This window comes from Bos taurus, chromosome 8 (assembly GCF_002263795.3).
Source record: "Bos taurus isolate L1 Dominette 01449 registration number 42190680 breed Hereford chromosome 8, ARS-UCD2.0, whole genome shotgun sequence".
Taxonomy (NCBI): domain Eukaryota; kingdom Metazoa; phylum Chordata; class Mammalia; order Artiodactyla; family Bovidae; genus Bos; species Bos taurus.
In genome coordinates this window covers 39,522,127-39,544,120 of record NC_037335.1, presented here as the reverse complement: position 1 = coordinate 39,544,120, position 21,994 = coordinate 39,522,127, and the positions used below count along the sequence as shown (strand labels likewise).

The window sequence follows — 21,994 nt, the reverse complement described above, 5'->3', positions numbered from 1 at the left end:
AAGATGCCCATCAAAAGATGAATGGATAAAGAAGAGGTGGTACATATATGCAATGGACTACTACTCAGCCGTAAAAGGAACAAATTTGAGTCTGTTCTAGTGAGGTGGATGATCCTAGAACCTGTTCTGCAGAGTGAAGTAAGAAAGAGAAAAACAAATGTTGTATGTTAATGCATATATATGAAATCTAGAAACATGGTACTGGTACCTATTTGCAGGGTGGAAATAGAGACATAGAGAATAGACTTGTGGCCATAGTGGGGGAAGGAGAAGGTGGGACAAATTGAGAGAGTGCCATTGAAACATATACACTACCGTAAATAAAACAGACAGCCAGTGCGTAGTTGCTGTATAACACCGGGAGCTCAAGCTGGTACTCTGTGACAACCTAGAGGGGAAGCAGGGGTGAGGGTGGGAGGGAGGTTCAAGAGGAAAAGAACACATGTGTATACTATGGCTTATTCATGTTGTTGTATGGCAGAAACCAACACAACAGTGTAAAGAACTTATTCTCCAATTAAAATAAAATACTCACTTGTAGGATTTTATTTATTTTGGATAACAGTCTTTTGTCAAATGTATGATTTGCAAATTTTTTTCTCCTGTGTATGTATCTTGCCTATTCATTTTCTTAGCAGTGGCTTTTGATGCAGAATATTGGTTTACCAATTTATGCAGATCTTTAAAATAGTGACACGTTTGGTTATACAATATTTTTAAATGACCCTTATTAATAACATTATCAATCTTATCAGAAAATGTTGTAAGTATTGAAAAGCTATCAAGCTAATGACGCTGGAAGATACAAGGGTTCCAAAATTCAAGAAAATGTCTGCCATTACCCAATTATGAATAACAGCAGTTTATCAGTCATTCTTACAAGTAAAAATGGTGCTCTGTGAAAACGCTGGCTTGTTCAGCTTACAACTCAAACAATCACTCAAGTGTCTTTTTCTCAAGAAAATCATCATACTTAAGTATGCAGCAGAAATACTTTATGTTTACTTCTGATTTCATCACATTACAAAGATGTATACTAAACATCTCAATTAAAAAGTGAGTATAAGACCTGAATAGAAATCCCTCACTAAAGACATACAGATGGTAAGTAAGTTATATAAAAATACATTAAACATCATCTGTCATTGGGAAAATATGAAATATCACCACACACCTATTATAATGACTAATCCAAAATGCTAACAACATCAAGTGTTGGTAAGGCTATGAAGCAACAGGAACTCTCATTCCTTGCTGGAGTAATCCAAAATGTTAAAGCCACTTTGGAAGACAGTATGGCATTTTCTCACACATCTCAACATAGGATTACATCAGTCCAGAAATCACACCCCTTGATATTTACACAAATAAATTGAACTTATTTCCATGTGCAAATCTGCACACAGATGTTTATAGTACCTTATTCATAATTGTCAAAACTTGGATGCAACCAAGATGTCCTTCACTAAGTGAATGGATAAACAAATTGTGTTGTTCTGTTGCCATGTCACATCCGACTCTTTATGACCCCATGGACTGCGGCAGGCCAGGCTTCCCTGTTTTTACTGTCTCCCAGAGTTTGCACTAACTCACATCCATTAAGTCAGTGATGCCATTCAACCATCCCATTCTCTGTTGCCCCTTTCTCCTCCTGTCCTCAATCTTTGCCAGCATCAGGGTTTTTTACATCAGGTGGTCAAAGTACTGGAGCTTCAGCTGCAGCATCAATCCTTCCAATGAATATTCAGTGTTGATTTCCTTTAGGATTGACTGGTTTGATCTTGCAGTCAAAGCGACTCTCAAGAGTCTTCTCCAGCACCACAATTCAAAGGCATCAATTCTTCGGTGCTCAACCTTCTTTTCTCACATCCATACATGACTACTGGGAAAACCATAGCTTTGACTATACGGATTGTGTTACATCCGTACAATGAGATATTGTTCAGCAATGAAAGGAAACAATCAAATCCATGGAAAGACCTGGAAAAAACATTAAATGCATATTGATAAAGAAGCCTATCTGAAAAGGCTACATACTGGATGATTCCAACTAACTGACATTCTGGAAAGGGCAAAACTTTGGAGATGATGAAAGGATCAGTGATTTCCAGGGACTGAAGCATAAGAGGAAAAGAATGAATAGGTGGAGCACAGTGGATTTTTAAGCAGTGGAAGTATTCTCTGTGAGACTATAACAGTGGATATATGTCATTATATAAAACCCATAGAAGTTTACAACACAAACAACCATAATGTAAACTGTGGACTCCAGTTAACAGTAATATATCTGGTTTCAGCTCTTCAGTTGTAACAAATGTACCACACAAATGCAAGATCCTAATAATAGGGGAAACTGAGTAGGCAAAAGAGTATGTGGGAACTCTCTATGATCTGCTCAGTTTTTCTAAACCTAATATTGCTCTAAAAATAAAGTCTTTAATTAAATATATATATATATGCTCAAAGGTCAAGATTTAATAAGATAAATATTTTTATTAATTCATGACATTCTTAAATATAACTGGCCTTAAAAATTTTTTTGAGTTTCCCATGGTGTAGAAGACAGTGACCACAGCTGTAGTTTGATAGAGCTTCCCTGGTGTGTCAGGTGATACCACTGCTTGATTCATAATATGCCAGCAGTTTGATTTTGCTATTGCTTTTGCCCCATTAGTGTAAATGTCAACCAGTGAAAATGATGCATATTACCTTATTATTCTGAAAATAGTTGTGACCTTGTAAGTCTCCACAAAAGGATTTGAGAGATCCCTAGAGGTCCATGGCTCATCCTTCGAGGACTATTGGATTTTGATGTTTTTGAGTGTCATTTTCTTCATGTTTATCTGTTTGGAATTTGTTGGCATTCTTGAATCCATAAGCTTATGTTTTCACTAAATATGGGAAAATTTCAGCCATTTTAAGTTTATCAGACACATTTTTTTGAGACTCAGCTTTCTTCTTATAAGACTTAATTACGTAAATGTTAAAATATTTGACATTCTCCCACAGTGATGCTAGTGGTAGAGAATTTGCCTGCCAATGCAGGAGATGCCAGAGAGATGGGTTCAATCCCTGGGTTGGGAAGATCCTTTGGAGTAGGAAATGGCAACCCACTCTAGTATTCTTGCCTGGAAAATCCCATGGACAGAAGAGCCTGGTGACCTGCAGTCCATGGGGTCCCAAAGAGTCAGACATGACTGAGCACACGCACACACGTCCCTGAGGTTCTGTTTTATTTTTTCCCAGTCTTTTTCTTTTCTCTTCAGCTTCAATAATTTCTACAATACTTACCATCTTTAAGTTTAAGGACTCTTTCATCTGTCATATTTAATATGTTTTTAAGCTTTCTCAGGGAACTTTTTGTTTTTCCAGCTATTGTATTTTTACTTATAAACAGGAAACAGTAACCTAGTAAAGATTATTTTACCTCTAAAATAGAAACTTTGGTTCCTTTGTATAGTTTTTATTTCTTTACTGAGATATCCTCTCCACTCACTGAGAATATTCTCTTTCACATCCTTGAGTATTATTGTGCTGGCCGCTTTAAATCGTACTGTGTTTATTCCTATAGCTAAGTCATCTTGGGGCTGGTCTCCATTGATTACCTTTTTTCTTGGGGATGGGTCACATTTTTCCTATTTCTTTTTATGTCTAATAGCTTTAAATTTATGGTGGGCATTATAAACACATTGAAAATACAAATCCTGTATGTTCCTTTGAAAAGTTCTTAATTTTCTTTTACTCTTTTATCAAGCCGTTAACCTGGCTGAATTCAAAGTTGTCTTTCCTGTAGTGGGCAATAGCTTAACTCTGCATGTTTTAACTCAGCTTAGTTGAGCTGCTTAGGGTCTGTGCATGTGTAATTCAGAGGGCAGGCAGTGATTTAGGCAAAGTTTATGTGGTCTTTACTGGGATTTAACCTCTCCCTTTCCAGCTGTTGTATTTACCCAAAACTATCTCATCTGACTAGTAAGACTGCAGGTTTTGTACTGGGGTGTTGACTTCCCAATTTGGCACTGACTGAGACTTGCCCTCAGGCAAAGAGTTGCAAAACCAGGAAACTCTCCCAGTGACATTGCTTATTTCCACCTGCAGACTCCTCTTCTGCCTGCCTTTGCGTACGCTTTGCAGGTAGTGTTCTCAGGTAGTACGTAGTACTCTCAGGTAGCTGTTTTCTTGGTCAGTCTTGCTGAATGTTTGTCAATTTTTACAATGTTTTCAAAGAACCAAGTTTTGGTTTTATTCTTTCTATTGTTTTTCTATTTGACTTACATCAATTCTAACCTTCATTATTTTCATCCTTCCACAAGATTTGAATTCAGCTTGCTCCATTTTTAAAAAATGTTTAAGTCATAAGGCTGGGTTATTGATTTGATAACTATTTCATATATATATATTTATACATTTTACTTTTTAATTATGAAGTGATTTCAAAAAGAAGAGAGACTGAGAAAGGGACAGACATAGAGAAAGAGACCAAGAGAATTACATACTGAATGGAAGTATACAATATACTCACAGCCAAGCTTAAAATATGAAATAATTCAATCAGAGAACCTCTCACTAATCTTCCTGGATCATATTTTTAAAACTCTGTCAGACCTAATCATTATTTTGAATTTGTAATAGTGTTTACAAATTTTGGACTTCCTTGGTGGCTCACACAGTAAAGAATCTGCCTGCCAGTACAGGAGACATGGGTTCAACCCCTGGGTTGGGAAGATCCCCTGGAGAAGATAATGGTACCCATTCCAGTATTGTTGCCTGGAGAATTCCATGGACAGAGGACTCTTGTGGGCTACAGTCCAGGGGATTGCAATCAGTCAGACATGATTGTGTGATTAACACAAATTTTATTTGTTACTTTATACCTTATTACATGACCAACCTAGATAGCATATTCAAAAGCAGAGACATTACTTTGCCAACAAAGGTTCGTCTAGTCAAGGCTGTGGTTTTTCCAGTGGTCATGTATGGATGTGAGAGTTGGACTGTGAAGAAGGCTGAGCACTGAAGAATTGATGCTTTTGAACTGTGGTGTTGGAGAAGACTCTTGAGAGTCCCTTGGACTGCAAGGAGATCCAACCAGTCCATTCTGAAGGAGATCAGCCCTGGGATTTCTTTGGAAGGAATGATGCTAAAGCTGAAACTCCAGTACTTTGGCCACCTCATGCAAAGAGTTGACTCATTGGAAAAGACTCTGATGCTGGGAGGGATTGGGGGCAGGAGGAGAAGGGGACAACAGAAGATGAGATGGCTGAATGGCATCACTGACTCAATGGACGTGAGTCTGAGTGAACTCCGGGAGTTGGTGATGGACAGGGAGGCCTGGTGTGCTGCGTTTCATGGGGTCGCAAAGAGTTGGACACGACTGAGCGACTGAACTGAACTGACCTTATTATATATGTGGCTGAGATGGTAAAGGATCAGCCTGCAATACAGAACTGAGTTTGATCCTTGGGTTGGGAAGGTCCCCTGGAGAAGGGAATGACTGAGCAACTAACACTTACCACACTTACCATACAAATTAAAGCAATATATAGTATTATTTTGTGTTCTAATATTTAAATTGTATCATGATGATTAATTCTACTCTATAATTCATTTACAGAGTTGTAGAATTCCCTAGTGTATGCATATACTAAAATTTATCATCTATTCTTTTGCCAGTGGACATTTTAATTATTTATAAATCCTTGTGATTTCAAATATTGCTCCTTTGAGCATTCTTATACATGTCTGCAAAAGAAAATATTTAAGCATTTCTCCAGGGCATAAGCCTAGAGTTGAATATAGCTAACATAGCTCTTCAACTTTATTTGGTCCTCACCAACTTGATTTCTTCTTTACTATAAGTGCTTACAGGTATAAATTTCCCCAATGAGCACTGCTTTCACTGTATCCTATAGGTTTGGGTGTTTTGTGTTTTAATTTTCTTTCATCTCAAAATATTTTTCTCATTTCACACGTGATTAATCTTTGACCAGTTAGTTGTTTGAATGTAGTTTAATTTATATGTATCTGTGAATTTTTCACTGTTCTTTCTGTTATTGATTTCTAGTTTCATTCCACTGTGGTCAGAAGAGATACTTTGATGATTTCAATCTTTATAAATTTGTTAAGACTTTGATTTGTGACTTGATTTATGCTCTACCTGGAGAATGTTCCATGTATACTTAAAAAGAATGAATATTCTGTTGCTGTTGAATGTAATGTTCTCCATATGTCTGTCAGGTGTAGTTAGTGTATAGCGTTTTTAAGTCCTCTCTTTCCTTATTTGTCTTCTATGTGTTCTATCCAGTATTGAACATGGATATTAAATCTCCAAATATTGTTGCTGAACTCTGTATTTCTTCCTTCAATTCTGTCAATTTGTGAGCTCTATTTTTATGTGTGTATATGTTTATAATTTTTATAACTTATTGTTCAGTTATGTACTTTTTAAAATTCAATTTGCCAATCTCTTCTTTTTAACTGTAGAGTTTAATGCATTCACATTTTAAAGTAACTACTGATAAGGAAGTATTTACTTCTGCCATTTTCCTATTTGTTTTCTCTAAGCCTTATAATTTTTTGTTCCTATCATTCCATTACTGTAATTTCTGTGTTTTATTGAATTTTTTTGTATTTTGTTGTTTGATTTCCTTATATCTTTTTCTGTATAATTTTTAGTTTTTTCCTTAATGGTTACCCAGGAGATTATATTTAACATCTTAATTTTGTAACAATCCGGTTTGAATTAATTCCAACTTAGTTTCAATAACATGTACAAATTATGCGCCTTTACTGCTCCATCCCTTTCCTCTATGTTGGTAATGTTACAATTACTTCTTTATATATTGAGTGCCCATTAACATAGCAATGTAATCATTGATTTATGCATTCATTGTATGGAAAAGGAAGAGGACAAACCAAATATGTGATGCTGCTACATTTTACATTTACCTGTGTGGCTGCCTTTATCACTGCTCTTTATTTCTCTGTATGCTGTCTAGTGTTCTTTCATTATAATTTGGAGAAGTCCTTTCACCATTTTTGTAGAACAGGTGTACAGTTGACAAACTCCCCTCAGTTTTTTTATCTGAGTATGTCTTAATTTTGCATTCATGTTTCTAAAAATAAATTTTATTTTTTACAACTGTTTTATATTGACAGAAAAATTGACTGGAAGGTACAGAAAATTTCCATACTGCCCTGTCCCCATGTAGGCACACACAGCTACCCTGTTATCAACATCCTACACCAGAGTGGTACGTTTGTTCACAATCAGTGAAAATACATTGACACATCATCACCCAAAACCTGTAGTTCACCTTAGAGATCACTCTTGGTGTTGTACCTTCAGTTCAGTTCAGTTCAGTCCCTCAGTCGTGTCCGACTCTTTGCCACCCCATGAATCGCAGCACGCCAGGCCTCCCTGTCCATCACCATCTCCCAGAGTTCACTCAAACTCACGTCCATTGAGTCAGTGATGCCATCCAGCCATCTCATCCTCTGTCATTCCCTTCTCTTCCTGCCCCCAATCCCTCCCAGCAGCAGAGTCTTTTCCAATGAGTCAACTCTTCCCATGAGGTGGCCAAAGTACTGGAGTTTCAGCTTTAGCATCATTCCTTCCAAAGAACACCCAGGGCTAATCTCCTCTAGAATGGACTGGTTGGATCTCCTTGCAGTCCAAGGGACTCTCAAGAGTCTTCTCCAACACCACAGTTCAAAAGCATCAATTCTTCAGTGCTCAGCCTTCTTCACAGTCCAACTCTCACATCCATACATGACCACTGGAAAAACCATAGCCTTGACTAGACGGACCTTTGTTGGCAAAGTAATGTCTCTGCTTTTGAATATGCTATCTAGGTTGGTCATAACTTTCCTTCCAAGGAGTAAGTGTCTTTTAATTTCATGGCGCAGTCACCATCTGCAGTGATCTTGGAGCCCAGAAAAATAAAGTCTGACACTGTTTCCACTGTTCCCCCATCTATTTCCCATGAAATGATGGGACCAGATGCCATGATCTTCATTTTCTGAATGTTGAGCTTTAAGCCAACTTTTTCACTCTCCACTTTCACTTTCATCAAGAGGCTTTTTAGTTCCTCTTCACTTTCTGCCATAAGGGTGGTGTCATCTGCATATATGCTGCTGCTGCTAAGTCACGTTAGTCGTGTCCGACTCTGTGCAACCCCAGAGATGGCAGCCCACCAGGCTCCCCCGTCCCTGGGATTCTGCAGGCAAGAACCCTGAAGTGGGTTGCCATTTCCTTCTCCAATGCAGGAAAGTGAAAAGTGAAAGTGAAGTCGCTCAGTCGTGTCTGACTCTTAGCGACCCCATGGACTACAGCCTACCAGGCTCTTTCATCCATGGGATTTTCCAGGCAAGGGTACTGGAGTGGGATGCCACGCATATCTGAGGTTATTGATATTTCTCCCAGTAATCTTGATTCTACCTTGTGCTTCTTCCAGCCCAGAGTTTCTCATGATGTACTTTGCATATAAGTTAAATAAGCAGGGTGACAATATACAGCCTTGACGTACTTCTTTTCCTATTTGGAACCAGTCTGTTGTTCCATGTCCAGTTCTAACTGTTGCTTCCTGACCTACATTCAGTGGGTTTGTACAAATATACAGTGATGTATATCCACCAGTATAGTATCATGCAGAGTAGTTTCACTGCCTTAAAAAAATACTCTGCGCTCCATATCTATTCATCCCTCCCCCACCTTCCCCAGGCAACTGCTGATCCTTTTATAGTTTTGTCTTTTCCAAAATGTCATATTTTTGGAATCATACAGTATGTAGCCTTTAGGGACTGTTTGTTTTTTGTTTTTTTTTTCACTTAGTAATATGAATTTGTTTCCTCCATGTCTTTTCAAAGCTTAATAGCTCATTTCTTTTTATCACTGAATAATATCCCATTGTCCCTATATACCACTGCTGCTAAGTCATTTCAGTCGTGTCCGACTCTGTGGGACCCCATAGACGGCAGCCCACCAGGCTCCCCCATCCCTGGGACTCCAGGCAAGAACACTGGAATGGGTTGCCATTTCCTTCTCCAAGGAAATATACCACAGTTTGTTTATTCATTCACCTACTAAAGGACATTTTGATTGCTTCCAGGTTTCAGCCATTATGAATAAAGCTGCTCTTAACATTCTTGTGTAGGTTTTGGTGTAAATTTTCCATTCATTGGGAGTGATACCAAGGATCATGATCTCTAGGTTATTTGTTACGGGTATGTTTAGTTTTGTAAGAAAACTCCAAACTATCTTCCAAAGTGGCTGTCCCATTTTGCATTCCCACAAGGGAACGAGAATTTCTATTGCTCCACACCCTTGTCAGTATTGGATGTTGATAGTATTTTGAGGTTTGGCTATTCTAATAGGTGTGGAATGGTATCTTGTTTTAATTGGCCATACCCTAGTAAATCTATATGTCTTTAGATTTAAGGCAGGTTTCTTGTAGACAGCTTTATAGTTAGATCTTGCTTTTTGGTCCGCTTTGACAATATCTATCTTTTAATTGGTGTATTTAGACCATTAATGTTTAAAGTGATTTTTTTATATAGTTAGATTAATATCTACAATATTTGTTCCTATTTTCTATTTGTTGCCTTTGTTCTTTGCCCCTATTTTTTGTTTTCCATTCTTTTTCTGCCATTTTTTATTTTAATTGAGCATTTTATGTGATTCTATTTTCTCCTCTTTTTTAGCATATAGGTGGTTCCTTTTTAAAAAATAAAACAAACTTTTTTAGTGTTTTCTCTTTAGAGTTTGCAATACACATTTACAAGTAATCCAAGTTCACTTTCCTATAGGATACTTCTTCATACATAGTACAAGTACTTTCTAATAACAAAATAATCCTGATTCCTCCCTTTCATCCCTTGTATCGATGTTAGCTAGCATTCATAACACATATATATAAACATGCATAAAGATATGTATTATATGTTATGTATTACATGTATGGACATATGTATTCATATACACTGTTGCTATTTTTATTTTAAACAAATTATGTTAGATCACTTAAGATAGAAAGTAAAAGTTTGTATTTCACTTTCATTTATTCCTTCTCCAGTGCTCTTCCTTTGCTTATGTAGGTACGATTTTCTGACGGGTATCATTTTCCTTCTCTCTGGAGAATTTCTTTTGACATTTCTTACAAGACAATGCTACTGATGACAAATTCTCTCAATTTCGAGTATTAAGTATTAAATTTAAAATTTTTTATTTATTTATTTTTGCCTGTGCTGGGTCTTAGTTGCTACATGTGGGCTTTCTCTAGTTGCAGAGAGCAGGGGCTACACTTCGTTGCAGTGTGCTGGCTTCTTACCACGGTGACTTTTCCTCTTGTGGAGCACTGGCCCGAGGCACAAGGGCTTCAGGGGTGGTGGCACATGGGCTTAGTTGTCTTACAACATGTAGGATCTTAAATCATAGACCAGGGGTCGAACTTTTGTCCCCTGCATTGGCAGGCCAATTCTTAACCACTGGACCACCAGGGAACTATTAAATTCCCTCAATTTTGGTTTGTCTGAGAAAGTTTTTATTTCTCCTTCACTTTTGAAGGATAATTTCACAAAATTCTTGGTTGATGTTTTTTTTTTTCTTTTAATACTTTTAATATTTAACTCTCCTCTCTTCTTGTTTCAGTGATTTCTTTGGTGAAGTTGTATAATAGTTTTAATCTTTGCTCCTCTGTATATAAGGCACTTTTTCTTCTGAGTTCTTTGAAGATTTTGTCTTTATCTGGGATCTCCTTCAGTTTGAATATGATATGCCTATGTGTAGGGTTTTTGTCTGTTTGCTTGCTTTGGCATTTACCCTGCCTAGTGTTCTCTGAGCTTCCTGGATATGTGGTTTGGTATCTGCCATTAACTTGGGGAAATTCTCAACAATGATTGTCTCAAATAATTCTCTTTGTTTTTCTCTTTATTCTTTTTTCACATATACCTTTTTTAGTTGTTATTCAGTTTAGGGATATTCTGTTCAGTTTTACATTTTCCAAGTCTTTTTTTTTTCCTTTGTTTTTTCACTTTGGAAGTTATACTGACATATCCTCAAGGTCAGAGATTTTTATTCAGCTATGTCCATCCCACTAATGAGCCCATCAAAGTTATTCTTCTATTGTTACAGTGTTTTTAATCTCTAAAATTTATTTTTTATTCCTACATTGCCCATATGTTCATGCGTGCTATCTGCTTTATCCATTGGAGACTTTAATGTATTAATAATAATTGTTTTAAATTCCCAATCTGGTAATTCCAACATCCCCACCACATCTGAGTTTGGTTCTGATGCTTACTTTATCTCTTCAAACTGTGTTTTCTGTCTTATGTCTTCTAACTTTTTGTTCTTGTTGTTGAAAGCCAGACATGATGTATTGGATAAAAGCATCTCTGGTAAAGAGGCCTTAAGTCGTGTGGTGGTAAGGTAGGGAGGAGGGGAAGCCTTCTATAGTCCTGTGGTTAGGTCTTAGTCTTTTTGTGAACCTGTATGTGTACTGTGAACTGTGAACCTCTGTCTCCCCCCCTACTTCCTGCTTTATTAGGTGAGACAGGATGGCTAGAGAGATGTGGAACTGGGTATTTCCCTTCTCCCGCATGGAAGACTGCAATGGATTGGAATCAGGTATTTCCCTTCCTCAGGTCAGTTAGGCTAAAACTAAACCCCATTAGTCTAGGCTAGGGTAAAACAGTTTCTCTTGAGGGTAGGCCTTGTTAAGAACTAGTAGAAGGCTGTACCATATTTGACAATGGTTACTTTCCACCTGCTAGAGCTAGAGGGGATTTTTCTCCAATATTCACTGTGAGAACCAAGTTAAGCTCTTGGAGGTAAACTTAACAAAAATGTGGTGACTCTCTGACTGATTTTTTCTCTCTCAGGCTTGTTCACACCAAACCTCCAGCAATTTGGCAGTTATAGTTTAGGTTCTAACCTGACAGTGGTTCCCTTGAAAGTTTCTATTTGAGAGTTTCCACTCTAGGATGCTTTAGTTGTCTGTATCTGCCTCTCCAGTTTTTTGGGTGACAGTTTGCTTTGTGAATTCATTAGTCCGATGGCTCAAAGAAGAGTTGTTGGTTTTTTGTTTGTTCAGCTTTCTATTTGTTAAGAAGAAATGATGATTTCCTAGCTCCTGGAAGTTTCTTTTTCACTTTTGGAGAATAGTATTGCTAAATAGAGAATTATTGTTTTTGTTTTTTTTTTTTTTTCCTTTTCAGCACTTTTAGTATCTCATCCACTGCCTCATGGCTTCATGGTTTTTAATGGAAATGGGATGTTAAACTTATGGATTCCTTATACATAATAAGTTGCTTCTCTCTTGCTGTTTGCAGGATTCTCCCTTTATTGATCACTATAGGTTTATCTCACTTGCAGTCACTGAGCTTCTTGCATATGTAGATTCACATCTTTTGTCAAGTTTATAAGGCTTTCAGCCGTTATATTCAGCTATTATAGCCGTTAAGAATATTTTTCAAATATTCTTTTTGCACTTTTCTCTCACTCTGGGATTCCTGTTTTGTGTATATTTGATGCCCACACAGGTCCCTTAGGTTTCTGTACTTTTCTTCCATCCTTTCTCTTTCTGTTCCTAAGACTGGATAATTTCAAACGACCTATTCAAAGTCACTAATTCTCTCTTCTGCCAGTTCAACTCTGCTGTTGAAACTTCTAATGAATTTTTCATTACTGTTTTTAGTTCCAGAATTTTAATTTCTATTTCTGCTATGAATTGAATATTTATATTCTTCCAAAATTCATATGTTTTAATGGAATACTCAACGTGATGGTATTTAGAAGAGGGGCCTCTCTGGTAGGTAATTATGTCATGGGAGTGGAGCCCTGTGAATGGGATTAGTGCCCTTTTTAGAAGAGGCCAGACAGCTTACTCACCCTCTTTCTGCCATGTTGAGGATAGAGTGAGAAGCTGAAAGTCTGTAACCTGAAAGAGATTTCTAACCAGAACCTGATCATTCTGGCTCCCTGATTTCAGACTTCTAATCTCCAGAACATTAAGAAATAAATTTCTGTTGTTTATAAGCCACTCAGTCTATGATACTTTGTATAGCAGCCCAAACTGACTAACAGAGTTTCTCTTTTAGGTTTCTACCGTTTTATTGATAGTCTCTATTTGGTGAGAAATCTTTCTTCTGGTTTCTTTTTATCAACTTCAATTTATCATATTAAGATGTTGATTTAAAGTCTTTGTCTAGTAAGAACAATGCCTTGACTGTTTCTGGACAGTTTTTTTAATTAATTTCTTTGGTTTCTTAAATGAGCCACACTGACTTGTTTCTTTCATGCCTAATTTTTTTTTTTAATGAGACCTTCTGAATTTTATAATGTGGCAATTATAGAAATACAATTCTACCCCCTCTTCAGGGTTTGTTTTTATTCTTTGTCATGGGTTGTTGTTATTTGCTTATTAAGTGACTTTTATAAAACCTTTTCTAAAGTGTGTATTCTTTGTCATGTATGGCCACTGAAATCTGTGTTCTGTTACCTAGTCATTGGTTGTGTTTTGGTAGAATTACCTTAAGTGCCTGGAATCAACAGAAGAAAAAAAGAAGAAGAAAGGCTTCTTCCAGTCTTTGTAGATTGGCTCTGTGTTGGGGCACTCCTTCAATGCCTTATCAAGCAGTTTATAACCTTGCCTTCTCCTTTAAGTTTTGCTTGCACAGAATTTGCAGGCAGGCTAAATGTGAAAGCTTTGGATCTTCTTGGGCTTTTTCTGCGCGTGTGTCTTGCTCTGTGTGTGTTCATGACCTTCTTGATTCTCTGGTGCACATGGGGGCCTTTACAGTCCCTATTCGTGCATATATCTCCTTTCCTAATCTCTTTCTTTTCTCGGCTCTCAGTCTAAGTGTTGTCTCTTTCTCAAAGCTGCTGTATCTAACACCTTTGCCTTTAAATGCTTTCAGCAAAAGCTGCCCAGGAAGTGGCCCCAGCCCTGAGAATGCTCTGAGTAGGATGAAACAAAGGGAAACCTTTGTGTAGGTCCTTAATGGAGCCACAAGAGAGGTCAAGACCCAAAACCACAATGTTTTGAGAATAAGGTTTGTGTTGCTCCCTCTGACTCTAGAAACCTGTACCAGGATTGCAGGCTGCCGTCCTCACTACTAGTTTTTGTTTGTTTGTTTTCCTTGAGGAAAGATTCTTAACCTCCAGGTTAAATTTCATATATACATGGGAATATTCAGTTTATTTACTCCTTATTGAGTGACTTTTGGTAGTTAGTGCCTTTCAAGGAATTTTTCTGTTTCACCTAAGTTATCAAAATATTGGCATTCTACTATTCATAATATTCTCTTTTAAATATGTGATATGTAGTGATCTCTCATTTTTGATGAAAATATTGGTAGTTTTTGTCTTATGTTACTTCTTTTTTCTCCAGTTTATCTACAGGTCTATAAGCTTTATTGATTTTTTAAAATAACCAACATTTGTGTTTATTTATTTTCTCTTATTGTTTTTCTTTTTTTAATTTCATTGTTTGCAAGTCTTATCTTTTTTACTTTTCACCTTCTATTTGCTGTGACGTTAATTTGCTCTTTTTTTCTTTTTTCATGAAGTAAAAAGCATCTATTATTGATTTGAGATCTTTTCCCCCCTAATATAAGCAGTTGATAGTTTAAATTTGTTTCTAATCACTGCATTCACTGTACCCCACAAATTTTGATATGTAATTTCAATTTTCAGTCATTAAGGTATTTTATAATGTCCCTTGTAATATTTTTCTTTGATCTATAGAAGTCTTTATAATTGTGTTGATTAATTTCCAGATCATCAGTGGTTTTCAAAATAGTTTTCTATTACTTTGCTAGCATGTGAGATGAATACAATTGTGCAGTAGTTTGAACATTCTTTGGCATTGCCTTTCTTTGGGATTGGAATGGAAACTGACCTTTTCCAGTTCTGTAGCCACTGCTGAGTTTTTCAAGTTTGCTGGCATATTGAGTGCAACACTTTCACAGCATCATCGTTTATAATTTGAAAGAGCTCACCTGGAATTCCATAACCTCTACTAACTTTGTTTGTAGTGATGCTTCCTAAGGCCCACTTGTTTTCCTATTCCAGGTGTATGGCTCTAGGTGAGTGATCACACCATCGTGGTTATCTGGGTCATGAAGATCTTTTTTGTATAGTTCTTCTATGTATTCTTGTCACTTCGTCTTAATACTTTCTGCTTCTGTTAGGTCCATACCATTTCTATCCTTTCTTGTGCCCATCTTTGCATGAAATATTCCCTTGGTATCTCTGATTTTCTTGAAGAGAGCTCTAGTCTTTTCCATTCTATTATTTCCCTCTGTTTTTTTGCATTGATCACTGAGGAAAGCTTTCTTTGTCTCTCCTTGCTATTCTTTGGAGCTCTGCATTCAGATGGGTATATCTTTCCTTTTCTCCTTTGCCTTTCACTTCTCTTCTTTACTCAGCTGTATGTAAGACCTCCTTAGACAACCATTTTGCCTTTTCTCATTTTTTTTCCTTGGGGATGATCTTGATCCCTGCCTCCTGTACAGTGTCATGAACCTCTGTCCATAGTTCTTCAGGCACTCTATCAGATCTAATCCCTTGAATCTATTTGTCACAGCCACTGTATAATCAAAAGGGATTTAATTTTGGTCATACCTGAATGGTCTAGTAGCTTTCCCTACTTCCTTCAGTTAGAGTCTGAATTTGGCAATAAGGAGTTCATGATCTGAGCCATAGTCAGATACTGGTCTGGTTTTTGCTGACTGTATAGATCTTTTCCATCTTTGGCTGCAAAGAATATAAACAACCTGATTTTGGTATTGACCATCTGGTGATGTCCATGTGTAGAGTCTTCTCTTGTGTTGTTGGAAGAGGGTGGCATTCTCTCAGCAAAACTCTGTTAGCCTTTGCCCTGCTTCATTTTGCACTCCAAGGCCAAATTTGCTGTTACTCCAGATATCTCTTGACTTCCTACTTTTGCATTTCAGTGCCCTATGATGAAAAGGATACCTTTTTGGGGTGTTAGTTCTAGAACGTCCTATTGATCGTCATAGAACTGGTCAGCTTCTTCAGCATTAGTGGTTGGGTTATAGACTTGGATTACTGTGATATTGAATGGTTTGCCTTGGAAATGAACAGAGATCATTCTGTTGTTTTTGAGGCTGCACCCAAGTATTGCATTTAGGACTCTTTTGTTGACTATAAGGGCTTCAGTTCAGTTCAGTTCAGTCACTCAGTTGTGTCTGACTCTTTGTGACCTAATAGACTGCAGCATGCCAGGCTTCCCTGTCCATCACCAGCTCCCAGTCTTGCTCAAACTCATGTCCATCATGTCAGTGATGCCATCTAACCATCTCATCCTCTGCCATCCCCTTCTCCTCCTGCCTTCAATCTTTCCCACCATCAGGGTGTTTTCCATTGAGTCAGTTCTTCACATCAGGTGGCCAGACTACTGGAGTTTCAACTTCAGTATCAGTCCTTCCAACAAATATTCAGGACTGATTTCCTTTAGTATTGACTGGCTGGATCTCCTTGCAGTCCAAGAGACCCTCAAGAGTCTTCTCCAACACCACAGTTCAAAAGCATTTTTGAATTGTTCAGTGCTCAGCTTTCTTTATAATCCCACTCTTTTATCCATACATGACTACTGGAAAAACCATAGGCTTGACTAGAAGGACCTTTGTTGGCAACGTAATGTCTCTGATTTTTAACATGCTGTCTAGGTTGGTCATAGCTTTTCTTCCAAGGAGAAAGCGTCTTTTAATTTCATGGGTGCAGTCACCATCTGCAGTGATTTTGGAGTCCAAGAAAATAAAGTCTCTCACTATTTCCATTGTTTCCCCATCTATGTATCCTTTTCATTATAGGGGACTGAAATGAAAAAGGAGGAAATCAAGAGATACCTGGAGTACAACAAATTTGGCCTAGGAGTGCAAAATGAAGCAGGGCAAAGGCTAACAGAGTTTAGCTAAGAGAACACACTGGTCATAGCAAACACCCTCTTCCAACAACACAAGAGAAGTCTCTACACATGGATATCACCAGATGGTCAATACCAAAATCAGATAGTTTATATTCTTTGTAGCCAAAGATGGAGAAGCTCTATACAGTCAGCAAAAACAAGACCAGGAGCTGACTGTGGTTCAGATCATGAATTCCTTATTGCCAAATTCTGACTTAAATCGAAAATAGGGAAAACCACTACACCATTCAGGTATGACCTAAATCAAATCTCTTATGATTATACAGTAGAAGTGACAAATAGACTCAAGGGATTAGATCTGATAGAGTGCCTGAAGAACTATGGATAGAGGTTTGTGACATTGTATAGCAGGCAATGATGAAAACCATCCCCAAGAAAAAGAAATGCAAAAAGGCAAAATGGTTGTCTGAAGAGGTCTTGCAAATAGCTGAAAAAAGAAGAAAAGTGAAAGGCAAAGGAGAAAAGGAAAGATATACCCATCTGAATGCAGAGTTCCAAAGAATAGCAAGGAGAGGTAAGAAAGCCTTCCTCAGTGATCAGTGCAAAGAAACAGAGGAAAATAACAGAACAGGAAAGATTAAAGCTCTGTTCAAGAAAATTAGAGATACCAAGGGAATATTTCATGCAAAGATGGGCACAAGAAAGGATAGAAATGGTATGGACTTAACAGAAGCAGAAGATATTCAGAAACGGTGGCAAGAATACACAGAAGAACTATACAAAAAAGATCTTCATGACCCAGATAACCACCATGGTGTGATCACTCACCTACAGCCAGACATCCCGGAATGCAAAGTCAAGTGGGCCTTAGGAAGCATCACTACAAATAAAGCTAGTGGAGGTGTTGGAATTTCAGTTAAGCTGTTTCAAATCCTGAAAGATGATGCTGTTAAAATGTTGCACTCAATATGCCAGCAAATTTGGAAAACTCAGCAGTGGCTACAGAACTGGAAAAGGTCAGTGCTCATTTCAATCCCAAAGAAAGGCAAGGCCAAAGAATGTTCAAACTACCACAAAGTTGCACTCATCTCACACGCCAGCAAAGTAATGCTCAAAATTCTCCAGTCTAGTCTTCAACAGTATGTGAACAATGAACTTCTAGATTTTCAAGCTGGATTTAGAAAAGGCAGAGGAACCAGAGATCAAATTGCCAACATCCACTGGATCATCAAAAAGGCAAGAGAGTTCCAGAAAAATATCTATTTCTGCTTTATTGAGTACACCAAAACCTTTGACTGTGTGGATCACAACAAACTGGAAAATTCTTCAAGAGTTGGGAATAACAGCCCATCTTACCTGCCTTCTAAGAAATCTGTATGCAGGTCAAGAAGCAATAGTTAGAAATGTACATGGAATAACAGACTGGTTCCAAATTGGGAAAGGAATACGTCAAGGCTGTATATTGTCATCCTGCTTATTTAACTTATATGCAGAGTACATCATGTGAAATGCCGGGCTGGATGAAGCACAAGCTGGAATCAAGATTGCTAGGAGAAATATCAATAACCTCAGATATGCAGATGACACCACCCTGATGGCAGAAAGTGAAGAGGAACTAAAAAGCCTCTTGATGAAAGTGAAAGAGGAGAGTGAAAATGTTGGCTTAAAACTCAACCTTCAGAAAACTAAGATCATGACATCTGGTCCCATCACTTCATTGAAAATAGATGGGGAAGCTATGCGGGCTACTCCATTTCTTATACTCTATTTTTGCCCACAGTAGTAGGTATAATGGTCACCTGAATTAAGTTCACCCATTCCAGTCCATTTTAGTTCACTGATTCCTAAAATATCGATGTTCACTCCTGCTATCTTCTGTTTGACCACTTTCAAGGCAGGCTCTCTCAATTTCCTATTTACCCTCAATCATTTATCTCTGTTAATCTGGGGCATATGGATGGTTGATGGGAAATTTAAAACACTGCAACACTGTCTTAGAAAAAAGCAGCAGCTTCTTTCATTTATTCTTTCTTTTTAAAATTTATTTATTTATTTATGTGGCCATGTTGGATCTTAGTTTTGGCTTGCAGAATTTTCATTGCTTCATGTGGAATCTTTCACTATGGTACATGGACACTCTAGTTGTGGCACCTGGGCTTCAGAAGTTGCCGTGTGCAGACTTAGGTACTCCAGGGCACGTGGGATCTTAGTTCCCTGACCAGGGATTGAACCCATTTCGTCTGCATTGCATAGCAGGTTCTTAACCACTGGAACACCAAGGACATCTCCAGCAGTTTCTTTTTTCACTACATTTCCTCCTGGTTGTTGTATGTTTTTGACTAAGTTACAGAGTTCTTCAGAAGTGAATTATAACTTTTTTTAAAGAGTCATTTTTTACTAAGGTATAACATACATTTCACGTGTACGTTATATTCTACTTCTATATACACTATAGCATGCTAACCACCAAAAAGTTAGTTTCTATTCATTACCATACAGTTAGTCCCCTTTACCTGTTTCAATCTATCGCCTCCACTGCTCCTTCCCTTCTGTGCTCTGTATCTGTGTGTTTATTTGTGTTTAGTTTGGTTACTTAATATATTGTTTGCTTGTTTTTATATTCCACATATAAGTGAAATTGTATGATATTTATCTTACTTCATCTGACTTGTTTCATCTTAGCATAGTACCCTCAAGGTCTATTCATGTTGCTGCTGATGGCAAGAATTTACCCTTTTTATGGATGAGTAGTGTTCCATTGTATATGTAAATGATATCTTATTTATCCATTCATTCAATGATAGGAACTTAAATTGTTTCTATACCTTGGCTACTGTAAATAATATTGTGATGAACATATAGGAATGCATATATCTTTTCAAGTTAGTATTTTTGTATTCTTTGAATAAATACCCAGTAGATAGTCATCCAGTTTCTTTCTGTCTCTCTCTTTCTCCCTCCCTCCCTCTTTCTCTTTGCATGTGGCTATAAAGTTTTTTGACACTATTTATTGAAGAGACTGTCCTTTCTCCATTGCATTTTCTTTGCTCTTTTGTTGTAAATTAACTGTTCATATATGTGTGGGTTCATGTTAGGGGTCTCAATTCTGTTTTGTTGATCTGTGTATCTGTTTTTCTGCCAATACCATGTTGTTTTGATTGCTATAGCTTTGTAATATAGTTGGATTCAGGAAATGTGACACCTCCAGTTTTGTTTCTTTTTCTCAGGATTGCTTTAGCTATTCAGGATCTTTTGTGATTCCATATAAACTTTAGAATTTTTTTGTTCTATTTCTGTTAAAAATGTTCTTGGAATTTTGATAGAGATTGCATCAAATCTGTAGATTAGGTAATATAGACATTTTAGCAATGTTAATTCTTCTAATCCATGAGTGCAGAATATCTTTCCATTTATTTGTGTCTTTTTCAGCTTTCAACAGTACCTTATCATTTTCAATATACAGGTGTTTAACTCCAATCACTGCAGATGGTGATTGCAGCCATGAAATTAAAAGACGCTTACTCCTTGGAAGGAAAGTTATGACCAACCTAGATAGCATATTCAAAAGCAGAGACATTACTTTGCCAAAAAAGGTTCAAGTCAAGGCTATAGTTTTTCCAGTCGTCATGTATGGATGTGAGAGTTGGACTGTGAAGAAGGCTGAGCACTGAAGAATTGATGCTTTTGAACTGTGGTGTTGGAGAAGACTCTTGAGAGTCCCTTGGACTGACAGGAGAGCCAACCAGTCCATTCTGAAGGAGATCAGCCCTGGGATTTCTTTGGAAGGAATGATGCTAAAGCTGAAACTCCAGTACTTTGGCTACCCCATGCGAAGCGTTGACTCATTGGAAAAGACTCTGATGCTGGGAGAGATTTTGGGCAGGAGGAGAAGGGGACGACAGAGGATGAGATGGCTGGATGGCATCACTGACTCGATGGACGTGAGTCTGAGTGAACTCTGGGAGACGGTGATGGACAGGGAGGCCTGGCGTGCTGCAATTCATGGAGTCGCAAAGAGTCGGACCTGACTGAGCAACTGAACCAAACTGAACTGAACTACCTCCTTGGTTAAATGTATTTCTAGGTATTTTAGTCTTTTTGTTGCAATTGTCAGTGGGATTATTTTTCTAATTTCTCTTTCAGCTCTCTTATTGTTAATGAGATAGCCACAGAGTTTTTGCATGTTGATTTTGTACCTTTTGACTTTATTATGTGCATTTATTAATTTCTAACAGATTTTTGGAGGAATCTTTATGGTTCTGTTTATATAAAATCATGCTATTTACAAATAGTGATAGTTTTACTTCTTCCTTTCCGATTTGAATGCCTTTTATTTCAATATTGAGTCATATCTTTAAAGCAGCGTTAATTTTCTGGTATTGCCATCAATACCTTACAGTTCTATGTCGTACAGTTCATCACCCATGTTTGGATGATATGTGAAGGTGAGAATGCTTTTGCTCTATTTTCAAATTTGGTCAATGATTCTATGGAAGGTTAAGCTTCTTTTTTGCTGTTTTTAATTATGTTGTATTTCCTCTTCCAAGTACTCCTAATTTTTACCTTGTAGACCTGGACCTCCAAAGGCAGAAGTGCTGGAGATTCTTGTGCCAAGGAAGGCCTGGTGCTGAATGGTGAAGGAAACGGCCAAAGGGCTTTGTTTTAGTAAGTTATAGAGAAGACTTTCCAAGCTGAGTGTCTGTCTTTACAAAAACTGTGCATTCTTGTTTGAATGTTCAAGCCTTTTGAAGGCTGCTAGATGTGCTGGGCTTCACTTCATAGCTGTAGATCTCCAATAGAGCAGAGATATCTAGGGGTATTGCTGGCTATACGAGTTCCCAGAAATTAAGTATGAGTATTCATGAGTGTCTTTTTATGCCTGCTGGATTCCTATATCTTATGGGGCAAGAGATGATGAGGGCAGTTTATCAACTCTAGTCCAATACTATGAATTTCACCTGAACTTGAGAATGGGTTTATCAGGAACACGTAGAGTTGTGTCTCAACTCTAGCTGTCCATTGGAACCAACTGGGAAACTTACAAAAACACCAATGCCTGGGCTTCTACCTAGCCAAATTGAATCAGAGCTCCTGGGGGTATGGTT

General features: G+C 37.6%; 1 protein-coding gene across 1 annotated transcript in view; it reads left to right on the top strand.

Moving 5' to 3' along the window:
* The window catches only part of RCL1 (RNA terminal phosphate cyclase like 1), a 220,382-nt gene extending 199,335 nt beyond the window's left edge, over positions 1 to 21,047 (top strand). The window contains exon 10 of the mRNA XM_024995983.2: positions 20,353 to 21,047. Coding sequence (XP_024851751.2) covers positions 20,353 to 20,560 — 208 coding nt within the window. The 3' untranslated portion in view covers positions 20,561 to 21,047. The remainder of the gene's footprint in view (positions 1 to 20,352) is intronic.
* Positions 21,048 to 21,994: the final 947 nt, after the last annotated feature.